Here is a 23,275-nt window from a genome sequence, read left to right as displayed (position 1 = left end):
AGAGCTGGTTAAAATGATTTTGCACACTAATTTTTTTCCTAAAAAATATTGGCTCCTCCCCCACCCTAAAACAAAACTTGTTTGAGAACAATTGCCAGCATTATTGTCATTTCCATGCTGTATTTTATTACTGAAAACAGTATTTTCTTAGTGAAACCCCCTGTGCCATTTATCAGTAGCTGCATGCTGAGGGAAAAGTACCCATCGTGGGGGCCAGACTCTCTGGGGTGGGTGATTTCATCTAACCTAATCTAGCTAGCTAAAGACTTGTAAATATTTTAACCATAATAATTTTATTCATGCCCTAAGGAATTTTGTCGGGTAGAAATAATGCTTTGTTATTAAAGGTTTATAGGTTGCCACACTTTAAAAAAATGTGTTTTATGCAGACTAAAGATATCATCACATTTAGCTTGTAAAGCAGTCAATAGCATGTTCCCAGCTATCGTGCCAGTTAATATTCTCCAGTGTAGTCAACCTTCTATGCAGTGCTGAGTTTGGTGCAATACAATTCTGCCCCTTCTTTCTTCTATTCTGGCACTGCCTAGCAAGAAATAGGTTGGATTTTATACATTTTTGAGGCAGAAAGGACCATTATGAATATCTAGTCTGACCTTTGCATAGCGTGGCCCATTGAATTTCACCTGGAGATTTCTGTATCGAGTATGTAGATTGTAGTTGAACGAAGGCATTTACTGTAGTCATACCTGTGACTTTTACATCATAACACTACAGTGCCTGTTAAAAAAATCCTGCAGTGGTTTCAAGATATTTTATTTTCAATGGAATGTTTCTTTTTAAATGGGTAATATATTTAATACGCTCTGTCAATGGGACTACTTCTTGCATGCAGCAGATGCATCATCCAGGCTCCAAGAACCACCTCCCTGCTCACCATTCCCCAACACATCAACTCCCCTTTGGAATTCAGCACATTCTGCTTGAAGAAAATAAGTGCTCAGAATTTGTTAAAATATGAATTTTTTATTTATTTATTTCAGTTGGAGTTTGAGAGAGTATGTACAGCAGATGGCGGGATGATCTAATTCAGTGAAGAGACTGTACAGTCCCGTCTGGCGTAGTATAGCAGGAGATTAATACTTGGGTTGGAAGAATCTTCCTCATCCACTCAGATCATTGGTCTCCGTCATCCAGTTTCTGTTTCAAACCTCTCCTCAGAAGTTTGTTGTGTTTTATTTATTTGCTTAACATTTTTCCTTGCTTTAACTTATCAAAAAAGCTAAAAGCTGCAAAAAATTGCAGGACTCTGAGCCCCACCAATTAAAACCAGGCGAATTAGGTTTCCAGCAAAGGTTGAAAATTACACTTCAGAAATACAAACAGCATTAAACATTGCACCAGAAAGCATTCGAAACACACACCTCGAGACCGAGAGACAGAGAGATCACAGTTTCCATAAGAAATCCTTTAAGAAGGTCGCTAATAGCCAGTCAAGAAAGAAAATAAAGTCAACAATTTAAAAAAAAAATCTCTATTTCTCAAGTCGTTAATTATTTACAGCTGCGCTCTTAGGAGTAATAAGAGGATTGTCATGCATTAAACTGCTGCTCGCTAAGTTCTTTCCCATAGTGGAGTAAAGACAGTCTTACAAGATGGGAAACAAAACAGAAGAGGCAACACGGGAGCAGATTCAACCTGAGGCAGCAGAACAAGGCTGTCTCTGGTGTTTTGTTGCAGAGTGTTTTTCATTGCGATGGACTGCCTTGCATTTTGCTCATGAAACGTTACCAACATCTGTGATCAGACACCAACACTGTGGCTAACGAAATGGCTGGTGCTGCCATCTTGAAGTCAGATATTGGCCTTTGGAGCTCAAAAGGCCAATGGGCAGCGAGAGTCTAAATGATTTGTTGTCACATGACAGGACAATAGTGTGATTTCAAAATACTACCTCATCTGTTTAATTAAAGGGACACCTTCAACTTGAAATCTAGTCCATTAAAAGAAATGTGATGAAAATGATCCCTGTTCCGCGATCCTACTCCCAAGTTTTGGGTTGTTACAATCAAATTGTTATTATTTGTAATGTCCTCCCCCTTCCTGGTTGCTGCATGAAAAGCAATGGGGAAAACTGGCTGACTATAGAAGGGAATGCAGAAAGTTGCAGATCCTACAGTATTTAGGCACCTAACTCCTATTGAAATCAAAGGGAGTTTGGTGTCTAAATACCTTGGAGGATTTGGGCCAAAGGGCCAAATGTACAAAGTAAGTCAATAGTCAGACAGAAATGGGGTTGTCAAGTTGACGGTCCCTTTAAACAGCATTGAGTAAAGGCTGTAGCCAATACCCTTTGAAGTCAGTAGGAGTCTTTCTGGTGATGTCAATACATATTGGATCGAGTGCTGTGCTAGCTCACTGTACTCAGTAGAAGGGATCCTTAGAGCCAGGTACAAACGTTTCTCCGCATTGGTAGGTAACAAGTGCTAAGTGGTACTTAAAAAGTTGTTTGACGGAGAACATCTCTTCCCTTAGGTTTGTGTGAAATTCCCACTTCACCAATATTGGCTTTCATGGTATTTCTGGTGACGAAATATCAGCACCAGTGCAGGATCCAGCCCTTATTCATTAAGGCTTTAGACTTCCTATATCAGGACATGCACCATTACTATTGACTTCAAGGGACGTTGCACATGTGTCTGAACACAGACCTGAACCTGATTTGTTTGTGATTGGTGGTATTCTTGGCTTTCTAGATATATCATACAGTGACCCCCGGCAATAACTAGTTGTAGTATAAAACATCCTGCTGTCCTGTGATGGAATGTGAGAAACCATGGCAGCTGATGATGCAACTGAAGCGTGGGGTGTAATCATTCTTGGTGCCCGACAGAGAAGCCAGAGAAAAGAAGGTAAGGGAGTTAAACCAGGCCACCACTGCAAGAGGATCCACTGTTGTTAATGCACACCAGAACAGCTACGTGTTGTCCATCTTATACGTTCAGGTGGGTATCAACACAACCTCTCTTTGGCTTATACTGTATGATAGTCTTGCTCCACAAGACCCCAAGTGCCTAACCTGCAATGGCCCCAGTTATAATTAGTATGCAGGTTCAGTTTGGAGAACCAGACAAATAGGCATCAGCCCACTTGGCCAGCAGCTGTCTGGTGAAAGGACCAGTGTGCTTTCACCTCCGGCTACAGGGTGGTGGCTGTACTGAACTTTTGCATAGCAGCACCCCATTTTGGCCACAGCCAGGAACTGCTCCCACCCCAGCTCTTTGATGGTGCCGGAAGCTTGATTTGCTCCTTGCCCTGTCTGCTGCAGCAGCTTGGGGCACTCTGTCCCGCCCCGCTCCAGAAGCATCTTCTCCTCAGGCCTCCAGGCCCCCTCCCATGTTTCCCTCAGCAGTCAGGTTGCAAGCCCAGTTTGTCTCCAGAGATACAGAGAAGCCTGGGTGACTGAATGTAAGGCTGGGTGACTGGCCTACTGGGTGTGTGGCTGGCTGGGTGGAGATGACTGGCTGTGGGTGAGGAAGAGAATGAATGAATGAGTGGGAAGATAGGAGCAGAAGGACTGAATGGAGGTGGAGAGCAAGAGAAGGAACAAGTAGGAAATGAGGAAAAGAAGAAGCCAAGAAGATGGAGAATAGGAAGCTTGAGAGGCAGAAAGGGACAGAAAATAAGGTAAACATGGAGCAGGGCAGATTAAAAAACCATAATAGAACTGAAAGCAGCTGGGCCTGCAGACTGGGGTTGACTCCTACAGTAAAGAGGTCACATGCTGGGTGTGGTGGTCTGTCCCATCTAGTGGCACCGAGACCACTTAAAGAGAGAGAAAATTAGTCTGTTCTACAGCTTTAGCTATCAGCCAGCTGGCTTTTAGCTCATGCGGTAGAGGCTCATGCACTAAGCTCCGGAGGTCCCAGGTTCGATCCTGCCTGTCTACGACTGGGGTCTGTCAGCATTATACATGCACACTCATGGTCTCTAGAGAGAACACCTGGTGGTATGGGCTGCTTTGCCTGTCTTGCTCATCACTCTTGAGTCATGCTGGTCAGTCCGAAAAAACCTTTACACCACTGACACCATACTGTGCTATCATGTTACCCTGCTCTCTGTGTGCATGTGGCTATAGAGCAAGGCATATATATGTGTCTATTTCTGGTCACATGCAATATTTCCGAGGCCTGCTCTAACTACCGCTTCACATATTGCTCCTATCTATCTGGCTGTATTAGGTGTTTGTATGTCCCCTGCCACTGCAGGGTCTGAAAAACTCCCAAGTATTTAGCAATCACAATCTCTCTCTCTCTCTTTGTTCCTTCCTAGCCTCCAGAAGAAAGCTTGATTAGTTCATGGAGATAACTTTGTTTTTGCTTGTGTGTTTTTTGTGCCCACCTGGCATTGACGCTGTGCAAAGCCACGGGAAGGAGAACATAAATGACTTCCTGTGCCCAGCTGCAACAGACCCTGACAGCAGGAAGAAAAGAAACACAAGTGAATCTCTGTGTCTCGCTGGAACAGGGCCTGGGGACAATCCCCTGCTGCAGAAGACAAGAATTGGAACAGGATTGCTGTAGTTAGCTGGAACGGACTCTGGTTACAGCCCCCATGAAGAGAAGCAATTAAACAAGATTTCTGTTCTCCCCTGGGCATAGATGCCAACAGGAGAAGGGTTTGTGGCTTTGTGTGGCCACCCAAGCATGTTCTGAACTGCTAGCTGGCATTACTGGATAGTCCAGCTCTGCATACCATTTGGCTAACTGCATTTTTGAGAGAATAACTGCATTCAGTGAGCTGGGCATTTGAAAGTCACGCTGCCTTCCTGACAACGTCCTACTGTCCCTGTCAGTAATGAATGGGCAGAGTCAGTAAAAGTTGTGCCCTGCGTCAGTACATTTTCCTGACAGGTGCTTGGAGGCCCTTCTGGCAGTGTCCTTGGTACCAGCCAACAATCCATTACCGCGCCCCGAATACAGATTGGATTCGTTCTCTCTCATCCCCACGCTTTCTGCTGTCCTCGGGCAATTTGGGGAGGATCTGAGAGGGACTCGGATCTCTCTTAGCCCTGTTTTTATGCAGATGTAGCAGAGAAAGAAAGAATTTAATAAAAATGGACATTTCCCCTGCTCTAGAGAGGAAGTGTTTTTACTTTTAAATACACCGAGCTTGTGAGCCACAACTCCTCCCCCCCTACCCCCAAGCACTTGGCTGACTGAACAATAACAAGGTCAAATACTAAATATTTCTGCCTTGAAGCCACCAGTATCATACAGAGCCATGGCCTCTTTCCAAACCGCCTTCAGGAGCAGTTTAGCTTGACACAAGGAGAGGATTGTTTTTACTTCGGCATTAATAAAGTGTTTAAGTTTTCATGAATGCTCAGCCCTCCCCCCTTGCTGGAAACCACAAAAGACCCTGAAAACTGTAGATGGAGAGAGAGAGAGAGAGATGGGAGGGCATTTGATCTAGGGGCAGGTGACACCTCAGAGTCACATGAGAGATGGGACCAAAGTGGGGAGGACCACATCCAGGTACTTCTGGCTTTTGGCTGCACCATCCATTGATCTGCTCTGAGATAGCATGAGAAATTCTTGACTTGTCAAGTACCCAAATTCAGAACAGCATAAACCGATTCAACAGCTCATGCCAACACACAGAGTAATGGACTACTTTAAGATGCCGCTTCCTTAAACAGTGCTAACTGTGCTAGCCCTTCGGTAGGCATATGCCTTTAAGAAACATTTTCCTTTACAGCTCTTTCTCTTTAACAGCATTACCTCTTGAGCACACCTGTCCCCTTAACACTGTTGTCTCTTAAGCAGGTTTATCCTTTTAAAGTGTCCCTGCATTTAACAGCATGATATATTAAACCACTCTGTCCTTTTAACAATCTTATCCCATAAGCACGTCTCTCTCTGTAAAAAGACAATTTCTAGAGCAGCTTCATGCTTTTCACAGATCTGCCCCTTGAATAGGTTTATCCTTTTGGCAGGTCTATCCCCAGTAAAGCCATTTGCTCAGTAATGTCCCTTTAACAGGACCCCTCTCTCTATAGGCCTTGCTCCCTCTGTGGGATAATGCCATGCGAGTTAGATTAAGGTGTCAGCTCCACTTGGTTTCAGAGTAGCAGCCGTGTTAGTCTGTATTTGCAAAAAGAAAAGGAGGACTTGTGGCACCTTAGCGACTAACCAATTTATTTGAGCATGAGCTTTCGTGAGCTACAGCTCACTTCATTGGATGCATGCAAGTGAGCTGTAGCTCACGAAAGCTTATATGCTCAAATAAATTTGTTAGTCTCTAAGGTGCCACTAGCTCCACTTGGGACACTGGAGATCTCAAATGAGGTTCATAAAGGTACTGGATCTCTCACCAGTCTAACTGGCTTGGACCAAGAAACCCTTCCTGGTCTGCACAAGACATACATGGCCGTGTCTGCCCATAGGAATATACCACTGACCCTCTGCACTGTGACATCATTCCCTGATTGCCTATTCATTCCTTTAGAAGAGGAGCATTATCAAGGATCCATTACTATTGTCTCCCCTATCCTCAGCTGTGTGGTCTGGGAAACTGCAGGGGGGAGCCAGCCAGAGACTGATGCCTGCACAACAGCTGCAGAAGCAGCCAAAGCAGGGACTGCTGGACACTCATGATAATTCATACAGTTTGACTGGACTGCCCTTGTTTGCTTCAGTCCCCTCCCACCCCATCACACTATCTTTTCACTGCAGACTCACTCCACCTCAGACCTTCTTCCCTGCCCTCTTCTCACTAGCTCTGTCCCCCTCCTGCTTCTCCCTTCCCTTGTCTTTCTGTTGGCTAATCCCTCCCTAACTAAACTCCCACCCCCCAAAAAATCATAGCACTGGCATAGTGTTTGCCACCATCACATTGATCACTCTGCTTGCATGTTATATTTCGAGATGGTCAGAAACGCTTTGACAGAACCATTTTCCATCAGAGGGTGCAGTTCTGTTGAAAGTGAAGCACTTAATGAAATTGTCAACTTTGCCAAAATTTCATTTAGCAGAAAATGAGGGAGGAAACGTTCTACCAATGTCAAAATGGTCTGTTTTGACATTTTCCAAATAAAATATTTAGATTTTTCCTTTCCTTTTGATTTTTTAAAACTGTGGCTTATATATATTATAATACAATATAAACTAAAAGAGGCCAAAGTCAACACAAAACATTGAGATGTACCTGAAACAAGATGGTGGGTTTTAAAATTTCTTTCATGGAGAATTTTGAAATGTTGGGGTTTCATTCCTAAACAGAACAAAACCAAATGACCCAATATCAAATTCCTCCATGAGATAACATTTCCCTTCTCTGCCCAGCTCTAGTAGTTCCTGTATCTGCCTTGTTGGTTTAGAGCATAAGCTCTTCAAAGCAAGTCTCTACTCCTCTGTGCTTGCTCAGTGCCTAGCACAATGGTGACCCAATCTTGGTTGTTCCTTAAGCACTACCATAATAAACATGACTGCTAATAATCTACAAGCTAGTGTTAAGCACAGGCCTTATCTGGGGTTCCTTTAGAAAGGTAAGTTGATGAACAATCTAGTGTTAACTGGAAGGACATGTCCTAATCTCAGCCTCCAAAAGAAAAGAACATTCTCTGTTTCCTGATGTCAGCTGGCAGGGAGTGTTAAACCATTTATTTATAACTATTTATTTATTTATTTATAACTATCTTTCCAAAATGCTTCCTCCCTTGGAAGAAAAACTACAAATCCTGTTTGTTTTGTTGTTTTTTTAACCAAAGGATGCCAGTCTCTCTGCCTCCAGCTGGCATTCTGCAGCACGCATCAGTGCCAGGTTTTGGTGGGAACACACTTGGCTTTTGCTCAGTGTTAACACACACTTGGAAAGTGAGCAATTTATCAGGCAGACATCTAAAATCTAAGAGTAACATGGTGGGGTGACCCATTATCACCTCACCATCACTAGCCATCTCTGTAGGAATAACCATCCGGGATTCAGAAAACAAGGGTTTGAAAGGCTTCGTGCTAGATATGGGCATGAAAAGCACTCATGCCCATATCATGAAAAGCACTCTGAAGGCTGAGGGTGAGACAGATAAGAACATCCATGTTGAATGAGAGTTTCCAAAAGTCACCTTAAGAAAACATGCCCTGACACTCACTCAGAGAGACACCAACCAAGGCCTTGTGGATAGAAGAGTTCCAGGGAACAGCCAGGCTGTGGCCCTGATAACTCAGTAGGTAGCACACTTCCCTGTGTGTCCGTTCGGAATCAGTGTCCCAGTTAGGGGTAGGGGAGGTGAGGGCTCACTCTACTGCTGGCCGTGGCATTTTTCAGATGCCGTGTAGTGGCTAATGAGAGCTGCTGGCAGTTTTCAGTTGGTTTAACCTAGATGTTTGCTTTGTAAATAATTTAGCGAGAGTTATAATAAACAGACATCAAAGAACATTTCCAGGAAGCAGGACTGTCAGCAGCAAGAACGTGCCTAGTGAGACGTTGGACAAAGGGATCTGTGCTTCCCATGGCAGAACAGCTGAAGGGGATGAATGCGCATATCCAGCTGGAACATGTTGCTTATCACTACCGAGGTAATTGTGACATTGCAGGGCCCATGTTTAAGTTTGCATTCAATAGAAGACCTTTCGTCAACACCTGATATTCTTTAGTTACCATTTTATTGCGTTTGCTTTCATAGGGTTTCTATTTCACTCACTTAGGCTTGACTATGATAGCAACACGTCTGTTTTATGACATTCCCTTTGTCTTGGCTAGTTAAGAAAATGACCTGGAAATACTTTCCAAAACACCCAACCGACCCTTGGCAAAGGGCTGCCCCCTGGTGGCCATGAAAGAGCCCGTTAGCAGTTAGCCCCTGTGGTGTTAGTGGTGGAGTTTGTGGCAGGGATAATGTTAGCTCCGGGGGTGTTAAAATAGCAGTGCTTGGAATACTTAACAGTGTTAGCACCTGGGGGGTTAGAGTAGCCCGTTTGCCACACGGCTGGCTTTAGTGGGATATGGTAATTTAGAGAAAGGATGTTTGTGACAGCAATGGTGTTAGAACCCAGTGGTGTCAGAGTAGAGGAGGTGGCAAAAGCTGTGGGGTTAGCTCCTAAATCCTGGCAAATTCTAACACTTGAAGGTCCTCTGAAGCCTCCCTGATGTACCCTAGATGTTGTCACCTTTTCGTTGTCTGTCACTGATGTAAACTGACACAGCTGCCGTACCCCACCCCAGCGTCACTTCCTGCAGCGGCAGGTGAGGCAAGCCCTTGCTGGGAGCTGAGTCAGCTCTCTGGCATGACAGGCACTGAGGAAATGTCAGATGCATTCGGGGTCTGTATGCTCCTCACTCGCCCTTGAGCAGAGGGGAGTGCAAGCCTGTGGATGTCAGATTATCCCACATCTGCCTATTGTGGGGTTCTTGCATCTTTCTCCGGGGCTGGGAAAAGTCAGAGATAGGATAGTGCACCAGATGGAGCATGGATTTGATCTAGTCTGGCCATTCCTAGGCTCCTGTTGCAGTGGCTGTGAGAGGATAGCCAGCTCAGTAGCATGTGTCCTTCCCTTCCCCCTGTTGTAGCAATGCTGCCATTGAGACAGTGGAGGGATAAGAAGCTGTGGGAGCATGTCTGTGTAATAAGAGCTCGTCCACATGAGCAACGGTTGCACAGTCTAGCCCTAAATTCCCTGTGCTTCCCTGCTCTGGTCCTGCAGTCCCCATGAATATTGCAGGAGGGCATGTACTGTTCTTAATAATCAATTAAGCCTTTGCCCACCAAGCTTCCTCGCAGAGGCCACATGACTGCACGGGGGCAGATGAAGGTGACACTGAAGAATCAGCACTGGCTGGGGGCAGGAGGGTGTACCAGATGCAGCATGTAATTCTCGATGGTTGGGCAGTGTGTCAGTATGTCCAGACTAGTGGGGAAGGGGATGGGAGGAGGAAAGGACAGCTGGGATCCCAGCGTATCGGCACAGCTGTTGGGGAAGGTATGGATGCCCCCGGCTGGTGGGAGGGGGTAAAAGCCTCTCTCAAAGGGAGCAGCCTGGGGATTCAGGTCTGGTTCTGATCTCGCTGGCCAAACTCCATTGGCTTCAATAGAGTCACTCCTGATTTACACGGGTCACAACTCCTTGTCACCCCTGCCCCCAAGGCAGGATCTCCTCTCCCCCTTGTCAGGAGACAGTCTTATTCTTTCATAGCCAAGGGCCAGCATTGCCACTGCACTAGGTCTCCACCCTATAGAAGCAAAGATGCTTCCTGGGCTGGGCTCCAGTGGGACTGCACCTCTCGGTGCCATGCTGCTGCTAACGGTGAGGTCTGTAAAAGCTTGTAGCTGGTGGCAGGAGAAAGGATGATTTTGGAGGAATGGGAGTGGGGAGGCAAAAAGTTAATCAAGAGGAGGAGGAGATGGAGGCAAGGGGATTGGAACAACAGGAAAAAAATAAAGCCACCCAACAGCCCACACATTCCCTTCCAGCTTATAACTTTCCAAGGCTTTGGAAACCTCTCTTCTGCTTCTGGTGCTCCTCAAGGAGATCAATCACTGATTCACCCTGAGGACACTTACGTATCTCTCTGTCTAATGGAAAGCACCATATGAGGTGCCCTCTGGAGGCACAAATAACCAACGTCCTGCTTGTTTTCACTCCAGTAGGAGAGAGTGGTAGAACTGCAGTGGAAGAGGATACTCTGACAGGGGTGCTCGGTTCTGCCCGGAGAGAGGGAAGGAGGATGTAAGGCAGATGATTGGGTGAAGATGGAGAATTGGCAGCCCTGAAGAATTCTACATGACACTACAGCCAGTTATACCACAGCTACGGCCTCACCCTTTGTGTTCAAACATGAACGCTACATGGCTGTCCCCTAATGGCAGCTGACTATGGTAACACAGAGGCTGCCTTGCAGTGGAGGCTATGCAGCTCCCTGAACAGCTCACAAACCAGTCGCTGCTCTCAGAATAAAGCTAAAGCAAAGAATAACACAGTAAGTCAGCCCAACTGGCAGGATGTCCACAGAGGTCATTGCATCCTTGAAGTCCCTATGTTGCCAGGAGTCTCTAAGCAATAGGGATCCACAAAACCAGAGCAGTCTATCGCAGGGTGGGAGTGAGGTTGAAAAACATACCAGCTTAGCATGGAATGAAAACAGCATGCAAGCAGCTTTCATTTCACAGGGAGTGGAGAGGGAGAGACATGGGCGGGGGGAACATCAGACCCACGATGTTAGAGGCACACTTTTTTTCGGATCCTTTTTTATCATCAACAGCAAAAATAAACTAAAATAAACCAAAAAAGGGTTAAATAAATATCACAGTTTTGTTTACATTAAAAATGTTCTAATAATAATCAAAATAAGTCAAATTAAGCTTATTAATAATAATAAAAAAATCAAACAAAGAAGAAGATGAAAGCCCCCGAGAGTTCCTGCCTGGATGGCATTTATAGATGGAAGGTTTGTGTGGCTGGGTTATTGTTTGGGGATCATGCCCTTGATGGCTGACTCCCGGTTTACATACGTGGCCCAGTAGACCAGGTTGAAAATGGCGAAGAGGACAGGAAAGACAATGCGCGACATCTTGTCCACCCTGCTGACGCTGTTGTAGGTCTTCTTGCTTTCTGGGGGCTTCTCCTCCACGCGGGGACCCTTGGGGGACACGGTGGCGGTGGCGCTCTTGGAGATGGTGGGCAGGCTGGGGTCCTTGGCGATGTTGAGGGCGTACGTTGTGCCCACGATGTTGTAGGTGTTGTTGGCTTTCTTGGCCAGCACCACCGGCTCTTTTTTCTAGGGGAGGGGGGAAAAAAATCTGTATCAGACCACGTAAAAGTGCAAGGAGAATGTTCTCCCGCTCAGCTGGTGGCTGTGTGGGTGGCAGCCGTACTGCGACCCAAAGGAAAAGATGGTGCGGGGAGAAGACTAGTGTTCAGAAGCCTTGTCATCCCTGCTCTGCTTGGACTGCTGGAGATGGGGAAGATAGCATGCTGGATTCTCCTCTTGCTTACACCAGTTGGAAACGGGAGTCATTCCCTGGAAGTACAGCACACAGTGCCTAGCACTGCGGGGTCATGGGACTCCTACATGCTACCGTGATACAAATAACCACCAAAGGTCAGGTGCTCAGCCCATTGGTAGCCCCTTAGCATTGCTCCAGGGGCACAACGGACACATAGCCAGCAGGCTGGCCCTGCTCCAATCCCTCCCTCTTCCATGTAGGTAAAACCAGCAGCTGATGATACAGGGAGGCACTTTTGTCTCCACCTCATCTGGGCTGAATCTTGCTCTGGCACATGTAAGGAGTCACACAGTAACCATGGTGTATGTGGGAGGAGAATCAGACCCAATGAGCTCAGAGTCCTGGGAAAGAGCTCAAACGAACTATCTAGCCCTGCTTCCTGGCTCTTGTTGTGGTGAGGAGCATCACTGATATGGATTAGGGGTTGCCACATGTTTGTATTTGTCCAGTGGGACAAAGTGAATTACCTTGAGATAACGGGTTATATCATCGCGACCTTTGTGTCTTGATGTCAGGATACTTGTAACCCTGCATGATGACACCATGTGCTGCCTCTGTGCCTCAAGGGCAAGTCAGCCACCCTTTGCACTGCTGCACTGCATAATATGATGTCATGAGGATCCAAATACGTCCAAGGGACCTTTTAAAGTACCTCATGAGCTAGGTTGGCAGGATGAAGGACAGACCCTGACAATCAGGCTGGCCCATGGATTTTGGGATGGTGAGCATGGCAGGCCCAGCACTGAGAGACGTTTCCATCTAACCCTCCCATCTAGGGAGTGCTGCTATTAGGCGAAACAAATCCTGGGAGATACATGCACCTTCCCCACACATATCCCCTCTTACCAGTCATTGGGCTTATATGACAACCAAACTGCTAGCAGAGTGAGCTGATGGAAAGGGAACTTTCTGCAGCATGTGAAGAAGCTAAACTGGCTGTGGGTTGGTCACGCTGCATGAAGCAGAGATGCAAAATGCACAACGTTGATGGCAGATGGATGGCAGGCTCAAGTTTACCAATGGTGGAAATGGAGCATGTGTGTGGGGGGGATTTGGGCTAGGAAAGGGGACAAAAGAGGAGATTGGATCAAGGCTGTCCTGAGGATAAGACCAGACCCAGCGAAGGAAATCTGGTATGTATTACACAAGCTGACCTCATTCATGTAATGAAAAGCCCAGGGAGACTCCGACAGATTGCCCATACGTCCCACTCTACGCTCATTGCAGTTGCCACAGAGCAGATCCAGGTGCTGGAGCTGCAAGATGTGGCATCCTAGGAATTTATGCTGACAATGACACATAAGTGCAATGAGTGTTTGCAGCCGCAATGTGGACAACAGTTGCTAGCAGCAACTGCTTTACGAGGGGGAGAGCATTTCACAGATGTGCCTGCTATACCATGTAGACAGCACTGCTGAACACTCTCTGGCTCTGGCTGGAACAGACCAGCTGGAGTTGCTAGGACAACAGCCTGGGAGGCAAGAGTCACAAGAGAGGCACTAAGCCACTGTGTAATCCCAGATCAAACCACTCTAGTTGCTTGTGACTCGGTCACACCTGGCATGAAAGTCTATAAAAGCAGAAACGTCATTGCAATCCCTATGCTGCACCAGTGCTGAGTAAACAGCCTGCCCAGTGCGAAGCCAGCCTTTGTGCCCAGTGGGACGCCTGTAGGATTCTATTCAGCTCCAGCCTCCAGCCTGGTGAATTCGTATCAATCACTATCTTTAGGTAACAAGGGGAGCTATCAGGCGATGGGAGCCCAATTCATCACCCGTGTCCTCCACTGACTTCACTAGAATTCCACCAGGGACACAGCTGGCCCTCTCACTGTACATTCCTGTCAAATGTAGACATAATCACCAGAGTGCTGACTGAATAATGTGATGCCATCAGAGCTTTGAACATCACATTGCATCACCCACCTTTTCCAAGCACCTGGCCTTTGAAGTGCCTATCAGCAGAGCTGGCCCACCTGTTCATTGTGAATAGCACTAGTACAAACTTAGTTCCTTTTTCAGTTCACAAATTGTTCACTGAGCCAATCCGGCTTATCGCCTGGATGTTTCTTCTACTTCCTTTGACTGCTCACCATCCATTGTCCATGATTTGTAAGCTAAGTCACATGGCATTGTTCCTGCTCATAGGCTGGATGACTGCAAGTTTTTAAACTGAAGGAGCCTCAACAAACCCACTGCACTTTCTGCTATGAATGTTCAAGACAAGTATTAACCTTTGCTAAAGAGTGTGAAACCATCAGGATGCATGAATATGTCCAGGAACATACTGCCACCTTCAGAATACATGTCAACAACAAATATTAAGACCCCAAGCATCAGGGCGAACCTGACTCAGTGGTTATATCTGCAAAGGTTTTTTTCCCCAATTGCTTGTGCTCCAAAGGCTGCACGGTCCAGCCAATCAAGCCCCTTCACTCCCATACGTACCTGGCTATGGCCATTGACCATGCGTCTCCCTCTCCTGCTGAGGGAAGATTCAGCAGTGTTCTTGCAATCTTCCATGCTAAAATGTGCCAGTAATTATGTAGGGTGAAATAAAGCTCCAGTGGCTGGGTTTTGTGAAGGTCACTTAGCAGAGGCTGGGACAGGCCATCCCACAACAGCAACACAGTCCCTCTCTAGCCGCTCTTCAACCTGTAGACTGCAGTGGCGGCAGCTGCTCTTGTGCAACACCTAGACAGGGTGGTAGGGCATGGTCCATATCCCATCCTCTGCATGCAAATTCCTCTGCATGCAAACTTAGTTGCAGGCACCCTCTTGCAGTACCTTGGGCATAGAGACTCCCCCACCTGTCTACTCTTTCTGCAGCCTCACAGTGCTGCTGAAGCACATCACAGGTGAATTTCACCCCATGTCAGTTACATCAGGAAAATTTGACAGTCCACAATGCATGTTCAGTGGGATGCTACAGGCAGCAGCTGATCATTCTTGAAACCCATATCCAATCAACACATTAAGTGATGGCAGGTCCAGTAATAACTCCTGCAATTGCACAAATAAAACTGCAAGTGGCAAAGTGCAAAGACTGATTAGACTAATGATCAGGCCACGATTGTAGTATTTTATTGAGAAGGTGGTAAGGATTGCTATTGTCTTCAGTGGTTAACTGAGCAACTGATTAATGATCAAATTAATTGGATCAGAGGAGCCACAATTAATTGTATATCCTCAAAGAAGGTGAGTTGTGTGAGCATGTTGCTAGCCATCAAGAGATACATAAAGGTTTGAAAATGTTTTACCATTTAAACACTACATATACTATGATTATTTCTTACCCTCGCTTCAGGGTGTGGTAAGATTATTAATACATAATAATGGATTGAAAGAATGATCAATTACTGCTTGCAGAATTCTACTGAAGGTGCACTGCGGTTTATTTTATTGTTAATCAGCTACGTTACTAACTGGAGATGAATGAGAGACTGCAACTGACGTGACATTTCTCAGCCTGGACAGTGTTTCCCTCCAAGAGGTGACCTTGCCAGCCTGGTGTAAGCATGTGAAAAACTTCTTAGCAGCTTTTACTACTGGTACTTGCTATAACAAAGACATTGTATCTCGTGAACTCACTCACTGAAGTGAGTGCCTTCCCATTGGTTTCAATGGGCTTTGGGTCAGGCCCTTCAGCCCTAAGGAAGGCAGGAAGTGCAGGAATGCTTAAAGCCTAATAGCCTTTGACTTTCAACTGCTTGGGAGTGTGGTGTGTGATGATGCCTAGACGGTAAGGCAGCGCACGCATTCTAAAGAGTTTCCGAGGGTACCCTGGTAACAGAGGCTCAGAAGCTCAAGAAATCAGACACTTGAGCGATTGGCACACATGGTCTGTCCTTAGGTTCCCTGGGTTGTGTTTTATATAGTTGATGACTCACCAAAGATTTCAACAAGGAAAAACATGTTTATTACAATCAGATACAAACCAGTCCTCTGACCTCCCGGCGTGTTTATTTGTGTGGGATTCCCTTTGCTAGCGAAACAGAAAGGAAAATTGGAAAATCAAAAAGAGCAGAAAAACAACCCAGCTCCTTTAAAACCAGTACAGGTCTCACCATTGGGAGAGAATGTGTGGTCACCCTCCATCATTTATCACAAAGCTGACTTTACACACTGCATTCCTAATGGAGGAAATGCAGGGAAAGCTAGCGTGACAAGACATACATTTCTTATGCATTATAGACCTCTTATCACATCATGTTCCTGAGACAAGCTTCCCTCCTCCCCCCGCCGTACACACACACACACTGGTTGGCAATGAGATTTTTGCTGAATCTGATTCTGTCTATATATAGCTGAGCCTTCTCCTTTGAGAGACTAAAGCCACAACCCAGGAGAGGTGGGTTCCATCCCCCACTCCGCCATTGACTTTCACTTACCTTCTCTGTGTTCCAGTTTCCCAGTTGGATAGTGATACCTACCTACCTCATAGGGGGCTGGGAGGATTAGTTCATTGCCATTTGTAAAGCACGTGCCATTTGTAAAGCACGATCTTGGGCTGTGTTAAAGAAATGCAAAGGATCTGTCCTCTGCCATTAGTTATAGATAGGGTATTTGTGTGTCATAGAATGCGGTTTGATTGCGCCCTGAAACATTTTCAGTTCAGGAAATTTTCAGTCTTAGGTTTGGAAGGGCACAGTGGACTCTACTGCTTCAGCTATGCAGTGGGAAGAGGGTTGGAGGAGGGGCTACAGAGTTGGCATGAGGAGTGGAGCAGAAGGGAAAGTGATTTCTGGAACAGTGGCTGGTGTGTTTGAAATGATAGGGCTCGCACACACTGGAGACTGGATCCCACACAATGTGGGTACCGCATGTAGCACAGACAGGGGACCAGGTAGCAAGCGCTGAACAGAACAGGGAGAACAGAGAAATGCAACCTTGCATTAATGAGAATGATGCATGGCCACCAAGGGACTCCTGCCTATTAGCAATAATGAGGCCAAAGAGGGCAGCGTGTAGCTAAGCACCTCATTAGTACGATGAGGATCATATTTATGCCCAATGTGGCCTCTGACATGCTTATTCTTCATCATCATCCATCCCACTCTTTCTTCACCCTGCATACCTGCAGGGGAGCAGATAAGCCAGGGGCCTCCAGCTTGCTTTTGCTCAAGGCAGAAGACTTAACCTCACTCGTGCCCATGTGTAGCCTCTCCTTTTGTTTGTGCTGGATGGAGCACAAAACCTTTGCGGGATCAAGGCCCAAAAGCAGCAGGGCTGAGAGAAGGATGCAGCTAACCATCCAGATGGAGAAGGGAGAGGGAGGAGGCATGGCCAAGGAACAGCAAGTGGGCTATATCAATGGGCCTTTGAAGTGAAGCCAATTTTAGGGCTAAAAGGAGCCAATGGGCAACAATGACTCACAAGGTACAAGATAATGGAGACTTGGGCCTGTGGACAGCAAGTAGGTAAGGGTGAGAGAACTCAGCAAGCTCTTGTTTGCTCTCATGGGGGATGAGGGAAAGCACCTAGTAGAGGTGGGCCCGAGCCATTAAGTTTGGATCTGGAGCATAACTTTCCCAAGGTTTGGCAGTGATCCGATTGGGGATTTGGTACCAGTCCATCTCCTCTGGTGAGGGTGAGAACAAAACAAATGCACCATGTACAGTAACAAAGGGGAAAGAAGAAGCCATTCCCATATAAACTGGTTTCAATATCTGAGTTTGCAGACTTGCTTTATGTGATGTTCACTGGTGAGCAGATGAGGCACACAAATCCCATGTTGTTCACTCACTCACTCACACACTGTCCATACCGTTGGTCTCACAAAGACAAGGAAGGGAACCAAGATCAGAGACGAGTGAAAGAGTTTTGCTTATTTTTGGGGAATGTTCTTTGGTGACATTCACCCAGAGAAGACAAGAAGGAGAAGAAGCTGCCTGAGCTCAAGCTCACAAGTGATTAGAACCATGGCCTGAGGACCAGACGAGAAAGGAGCGATATCCTCTCACCGCCTGACATGGGGACTTTACACTGCTGTGTTTCCAGATGTCCGGTTACAGCTACTCCAACTGGGAGCTGTTTTGCTCCCAGACGTTCAGGTGAGTGCAGAGCAGGCAAGGAGACAGAAGTAAGCGGTGATGCTTGTACAGACAATGATGTCACTACAGGGAAGTAGCAGGTAGGCAGGCCCAGAGGAGGGACATTGTTTCTGGGTGGGACAATCATTGGCAATTTTCATTCTCACAAGTTTGGCGGCCTCTCCAGAGTCCGGTGACAAAGACCCGTTAGAAGTGATCTCTCTGGATGCCAGTTGAAAAGATCACCATAAAGGTGGCCTGCATAGATTCCAGTGGTGACAATCCCACTGCAGTTGGTCCCTTGGGATTACAGTGTGGTCAGAATCCTCTCTAAGGCAGCAAATGTACCCATGAGTGGTGTGGAATCCCCTCAGATGTGGCACTTCCCTTCAGAGGGTGCATCATCAGAGTCCAGTAGCAAGACTCCCCTTAGAGGCAAGCCATCTCCTTTCCAGCGATGAGGCTCTCTCGCCATAGAGGCAGTCCCTCCAGGTTCCATTCGGGGGGATCTCCTTAGTGGGACCATTCTGGGGATTCCTGTGGTGAGGTGGATTGTCCTGAAACCATTCATCTTTCATGGGCACCTCGGCCTTTTCTCCTCTCTGATTTATTGCTGCAATCCAGCACACCACTGGAGATTGCTCTTCAAAACTGATCCCCTGCCCTCAAAGAAAATCATTCCAGTGGGCACCAGAGACCATTCTCCAATTTGATCTATAGCCCCAGGTCTGCGGCAGCAGCTCTAACCTTGTGAAATAGAACTACTGCAAGAAATTCTTTGATCCAACAGGGCGCAGCAAACACCCCTTCCTCATAGAAAGCAACAAGCGACGGTGAGACACAAAAGGCTTATAGGAGCTTCGGTTCCAAGAAGCATTAGTCGAACCATATCAGAATGTGGGCTGGGTAACTTTCTCATGAGATCTGTGGTGCTTCCTGATTTTGCTTGGATGAGAATTGCAAATAATACAGCATTTCTTGTGGTATTTCAGCATTTCCCAGCTAGGGCCCAACACAGATACACTGTAGCTGGGCTGTAAATTACTGGACAGATGAAGGTTGAGAGAAAGGGGAAATAACACACCAGCAGAATGTACCACAATGTGCCTGGTCCTCTAGGCCTCTGGTGGCTGTAGTGATAGGGCAGATGTCTAGGTGGGGGAGGTCAGCAAGTTAGCAGATTCTACCGAATTCTGAAAAAGCAGGATAACTCCACAAAGTCAAGACACCCAGTCACCCTAATTGAAGGGTTGTGTGGGAGAAGTTGCTGCTGTCCGTGCCATAGATAAAGAGAGGATTTTAGCCTCAAGGGCTGTTAATCTGGTCTCTTTCACCAGTGCTAACAATTAAATCTTCTTTTTCTTCTTCTTCTTCTTCTTCCCCCTCATCATGGGCTGGGGCACCGGGCAAGCATCCATTGTCTTCACTGGGCTGAGGCAGCTCCAGGGTTCACTTGCTTACCATCTTCTTTGACACAATCCACCCACTACTTCCTCAGCTTTCCTTGAGGTCTCTTTCCTACCCCCCTCCTGCCATGCTGCCTGCACCAGGTCCTCTTCATTCATCTTCTGTATGAGACCAAACTAGCAAAGTCAGGCTTCCTGGATTTTGTCAGCTACATCAAGGACTCTGACTTCCACCCTAAAGCTTTCGTTTCACAGCCTGTCTCTTTTATTGTGCAAAGGCATCTCCTGGTAAACACCTATAGGCATTGAACCTGCTGCCTCTTTACTGCCCAGGCTTCTGCACCATACAGCACTGTGGGTGCACCACTGAGCTATACAACTGGGCTTTTAAGGCTACAAATTAAGTGCGTTAGTAATATTCACAAGGGTGAATAACAAGCCCTCTGGCTTCAGGGACAGCTTTCCAAAGACCAGAGCTCAATTTGGGCATATCACTGTTAGCTTTACTGCTGGTACAAATATTTCTAACATTGCCAACATCCAGTCTTAAGCCAGTGGGGTGTTTTTGTTTTTTGTGGGTGTTTTTTTCCAGATTCAACCCACCTAACTTGTCATTTGTTTCAAGATCAGTTCATGGAAAGCTGAAACTGAGCCATCGCGGAATCATCACAACACTCTGACTAGAAACATATCAGCAGCATAGAAAAGCAGAACAAACATGGGGATGTAGCTAATTCCCAAGTCCCATGAGCCCACCACTCTTCCTGGAGTGCTCCTTTAATAGTTGGTGTTAGACGTGGTGAGAAAGAGAATAGAAAATACATCCAAAATGGAAGGAATCTGGTCAGCTTTCCTGATCTGTAACATGACCAGAAGTGGGTGAAGCTCATAAGGATGGATAAACACTAGGTAGATAAGCACCCACAAACTTAGATGTTTATATGACTCTCTTGAGTCTTAGGCTGCAAATCTCACAGAAAAGGCTCCCCTTGTAAGATTTTGGGTACTTCACATATCCGCATTACGTTACTGCAAGGACAACATTTCTCATGGTATCTTCGTGCTATTTTAGCACCTCTGATTCAAAGACAGCAACTCAGGAATAAAGGCATTTTTTAAAAAAGTGAACTGAAGGTTTTTTGTTTTTAACTTCTGGAATCATTTGAGCTGGGTTTGGTTTAAGTGATGGGTGAAGGGCCACATCCACCCTTATTTTATCTACTCTGTTCTGCCCATTCCTGATCTGACAGCCACTGATGTCGACTGGAGTCATTCCATTGACTTCACTGGGTCTTTAATCTCTATGGGCCAAATTCAGCCCTATCATGTGAGGTTGATATCAATGGCGTTGCACCTGCTTCCATCAGGTCTCAACTGGCCTTACAGAACCACTCTGCTAGGCCATCTCTTTTGAAGTGTAGACCAATCTGTAGCATCACACTGGTGAAAAGAAGATCCAAGGACGCAGAAGAGGCAGGGAATCAAGTTTAGAGGTAACGAGGGCTGGGCTTGCTATGGCAGGGCTGATATTGGCTCTAGTTTTTTAATCTGCCCCCCAATCGCACGTTGCCCCCCTCTTTGACCTTGTTTGCAGTGCTGCGGCTCAGTCAAAATCAAAGGACTGAACTACTGAATTCCCTCTCCCCAGATCTTCTTTCAGTGATGCAAGATATTTGCACACGGTCCCTCAACAGTTCCGAGCAGCACATTATCATGCAAAAAAAAAAAAAAAAAAAAAAGTGCTCCAGAACCAAGAACAAGGACAAGCTGATTTTGAAATTGATTCAATAAATATAAACAAGGGAGCAGCGTGCCACAACAAGTGATTCCTCTGAGCAGCCCCAATTAGATCAGCGTGGAGGGAGGAGGGTGCCAATGAAGGCCAGCGATGGCTGTACAAAGGAAGCTGTCAGAGATGCTGATCCGAAGCCAGAAGAGAAAACCTGGGTGATACCCACTTATTTTCTGCCAGTTGCTGCTTCAGATTGCTCTCTACCTCCCAGTGTAGCCATCTGCTAATGGCTGAGGGTAACCCCTGTTAAAATCACCCTCCCTCTGATATGCTTGCTCTGCACTGCGGGGAAAGCATGGGGCATCCACCGTGACAGGTGGTGAGGGAGCAAGGTCTGTGAGGCTGGCAGCTTCTCTACCTTAATGGGGCTAGCATCATACCAAGCACCTGGCTTTGGGGCTTTATGCTGGCGCATCAGGGCAGCAACATGGCGCAAAATGCAGCAGGTAGTGAGCAAAGGAAGAGAGAAATTGAACCACACAGAGACGTGCACAGATGCAACCAGAGAGAGACAGACACACATACACTCACGCACACGCGCACAGAGGGAGGGACAGATGGAGACATGAGTGTTGTAGGAGTTTTTTCCCAGCGAATGATAAAGACAATACATTACACCAGCCATTTCTCCTTCCACCCCCAAGAACCGCTCCAGTCAAGACCTGAATTGATGACCCCAGTGAATAGCATCCAGCCTACTGGAATGTGCCGGGCTGCATGTTACCCACTCCTGGTCCCAATGCAGCTCTCTCGTGGGGCGTTTCTTTGCCCTCCCGTGCTCCCTGGCCTTGCCTACAGGACTCACCTTCATCTCCTGGGCCTCCAGCACCTTCTTGCCATCCCAGGCCCAGCTCCGCTTGGTGAAGTAGTTGACAGTGGCAAACTCGATCAGCGCAGAAAACACGAAGGCGTAACAGACGGCTATGAACCAATCCATGGCCGTCGCGTACGCCACTTTCGGTAAGGAGTTTCTGGCGCTGATGCTCAGTGTGGTCATGGTGAGAACGGTGGTGACACCTGCGGGAACAAAGCAGGAGAGGACGGTGCTGTCAAAGCATGCAACCATGTTTGTGTGCCTGGTCAATGAGCTATCTCTTCCCACTCTCTCTTTGTCCTTCCAGGTAGAGATGCCAGCACACCCATGGACCAAATGCACCAAAAGCGCAGGTAGGGCCAGCCCCATTGATTTAGGCCCACTTACCTCAGCAATGAGTTTGGCCAGATGCGGGATTCAGGAGGCCTGAGTTCCATTCCTGGCTCTGCTACTGGCCTTCTGGGTGACCTTGGGCATGTCACTTCACCTCTCTGTGCCTCAGTTTCCCTTACACCTCTTGTCTACTTAGGATGGCAAACTTTACGAGGCAGGGCTGATCTCACCATGTGTTTGTACAGAGTCTAGTACACTGGTGCTTCTGGTTGCTACCATATAAAATAGCAAACAGTGGTAGTGGTAAGGTGCAGCCAGCCAGGCAGATCTAACTGGACATTTGTGAAGGAGATGCTATTAGGACATTTAAAATTGTGTTTTGTGGAGTATTTACTACATATCTCTCTGTGCTCCCCTCCTTACTTCCTCCCATAAGAAAATAACTAACACTTAAGACTTATACAATCTTTTCCATCTGTTGACCTCAAAGAACCTTACAAAGGTGGGTGAACACAATTAACCCCATTTTACAGATAGGGAAACGAGGCATGGAGAGAGGAAGTGGCTTGCCCAAGATCACACAAAAAGTCTTTCGCAGAGCTGGGAATAGAGTCTAGGTATCTGGACTTACAGGATGGAGCATTCACCACTGGACCATGCTATCAAGAATTTTTGCAATTATTCATGGCAAAATGGCCCTTTAAACTAATGATGTTCTTCATGAAAAATTGTTAACATTGTCAAAGCTTTTCAATTCATGTAACAACTTGTGTCTTTTTCAAGTTTAATACAGCACCCTGTATTTCTTTTGTAGACACAGAATATCTCAGAAGTATCCCTAGCATACCATACCACTTCAACATTACAAATAAGTTTGTATTTATCTGGTAAGGTACGGTGGAGTTTAGTGACAGGCCTGGAGAGTGGGCTCCTTTCT

The 23,275-nt window shown here is 46.5% G+C and overlaps 1 protein-coding gene across 1 annotated transcript in view; it reads right to left on the bottom strand.

Moving 5' to 3' along the window:
- Positions 1-964: 964 nt before the first annotated feature.
- GABRA3 (gamma-aminobutyric acid type A receptor subunit alpha3) overlaps positions 965-23,275 on the bottom strand; it is a 138,000-nt gene continuing 115,689 nt past the window's right edge. Inside the window, exons 9-10 of the mRNA XM_048863788.2 lie at positions 21,997-22,208; positions 965-11,733 (exon numbers count right to left, since the gene is read on the bottom strand). Coding sequence (XP_048719745.1) covers positions 11,419-11,733; positions 21,997-22,208 — 527 coding nt within the window. The 3' untranslated portion in view covers positions 965-11,418. The remainder of the gene's footprint in view (positions 11,734-21,996; positions 22,209-23,275) is intronic.

This window comes from Caretta caretta, chromosome 9, assembly GCF_965140235.1.
Source record: "Caretta caretta isolate rCarCar2 chromosome 9, rCarCar1.hap1, whole genome shotgun sequence".
Taxonomy (NCBI): Eukaryota; Metazoa; Chordata; order Testudines; family Cheloniidae; genus Caretta; species Caretta caretta.
Note: the sequence above shows the minus strand (reverse complement) of the source record. Positions and strands in the feature narration are given on the sequence as shown.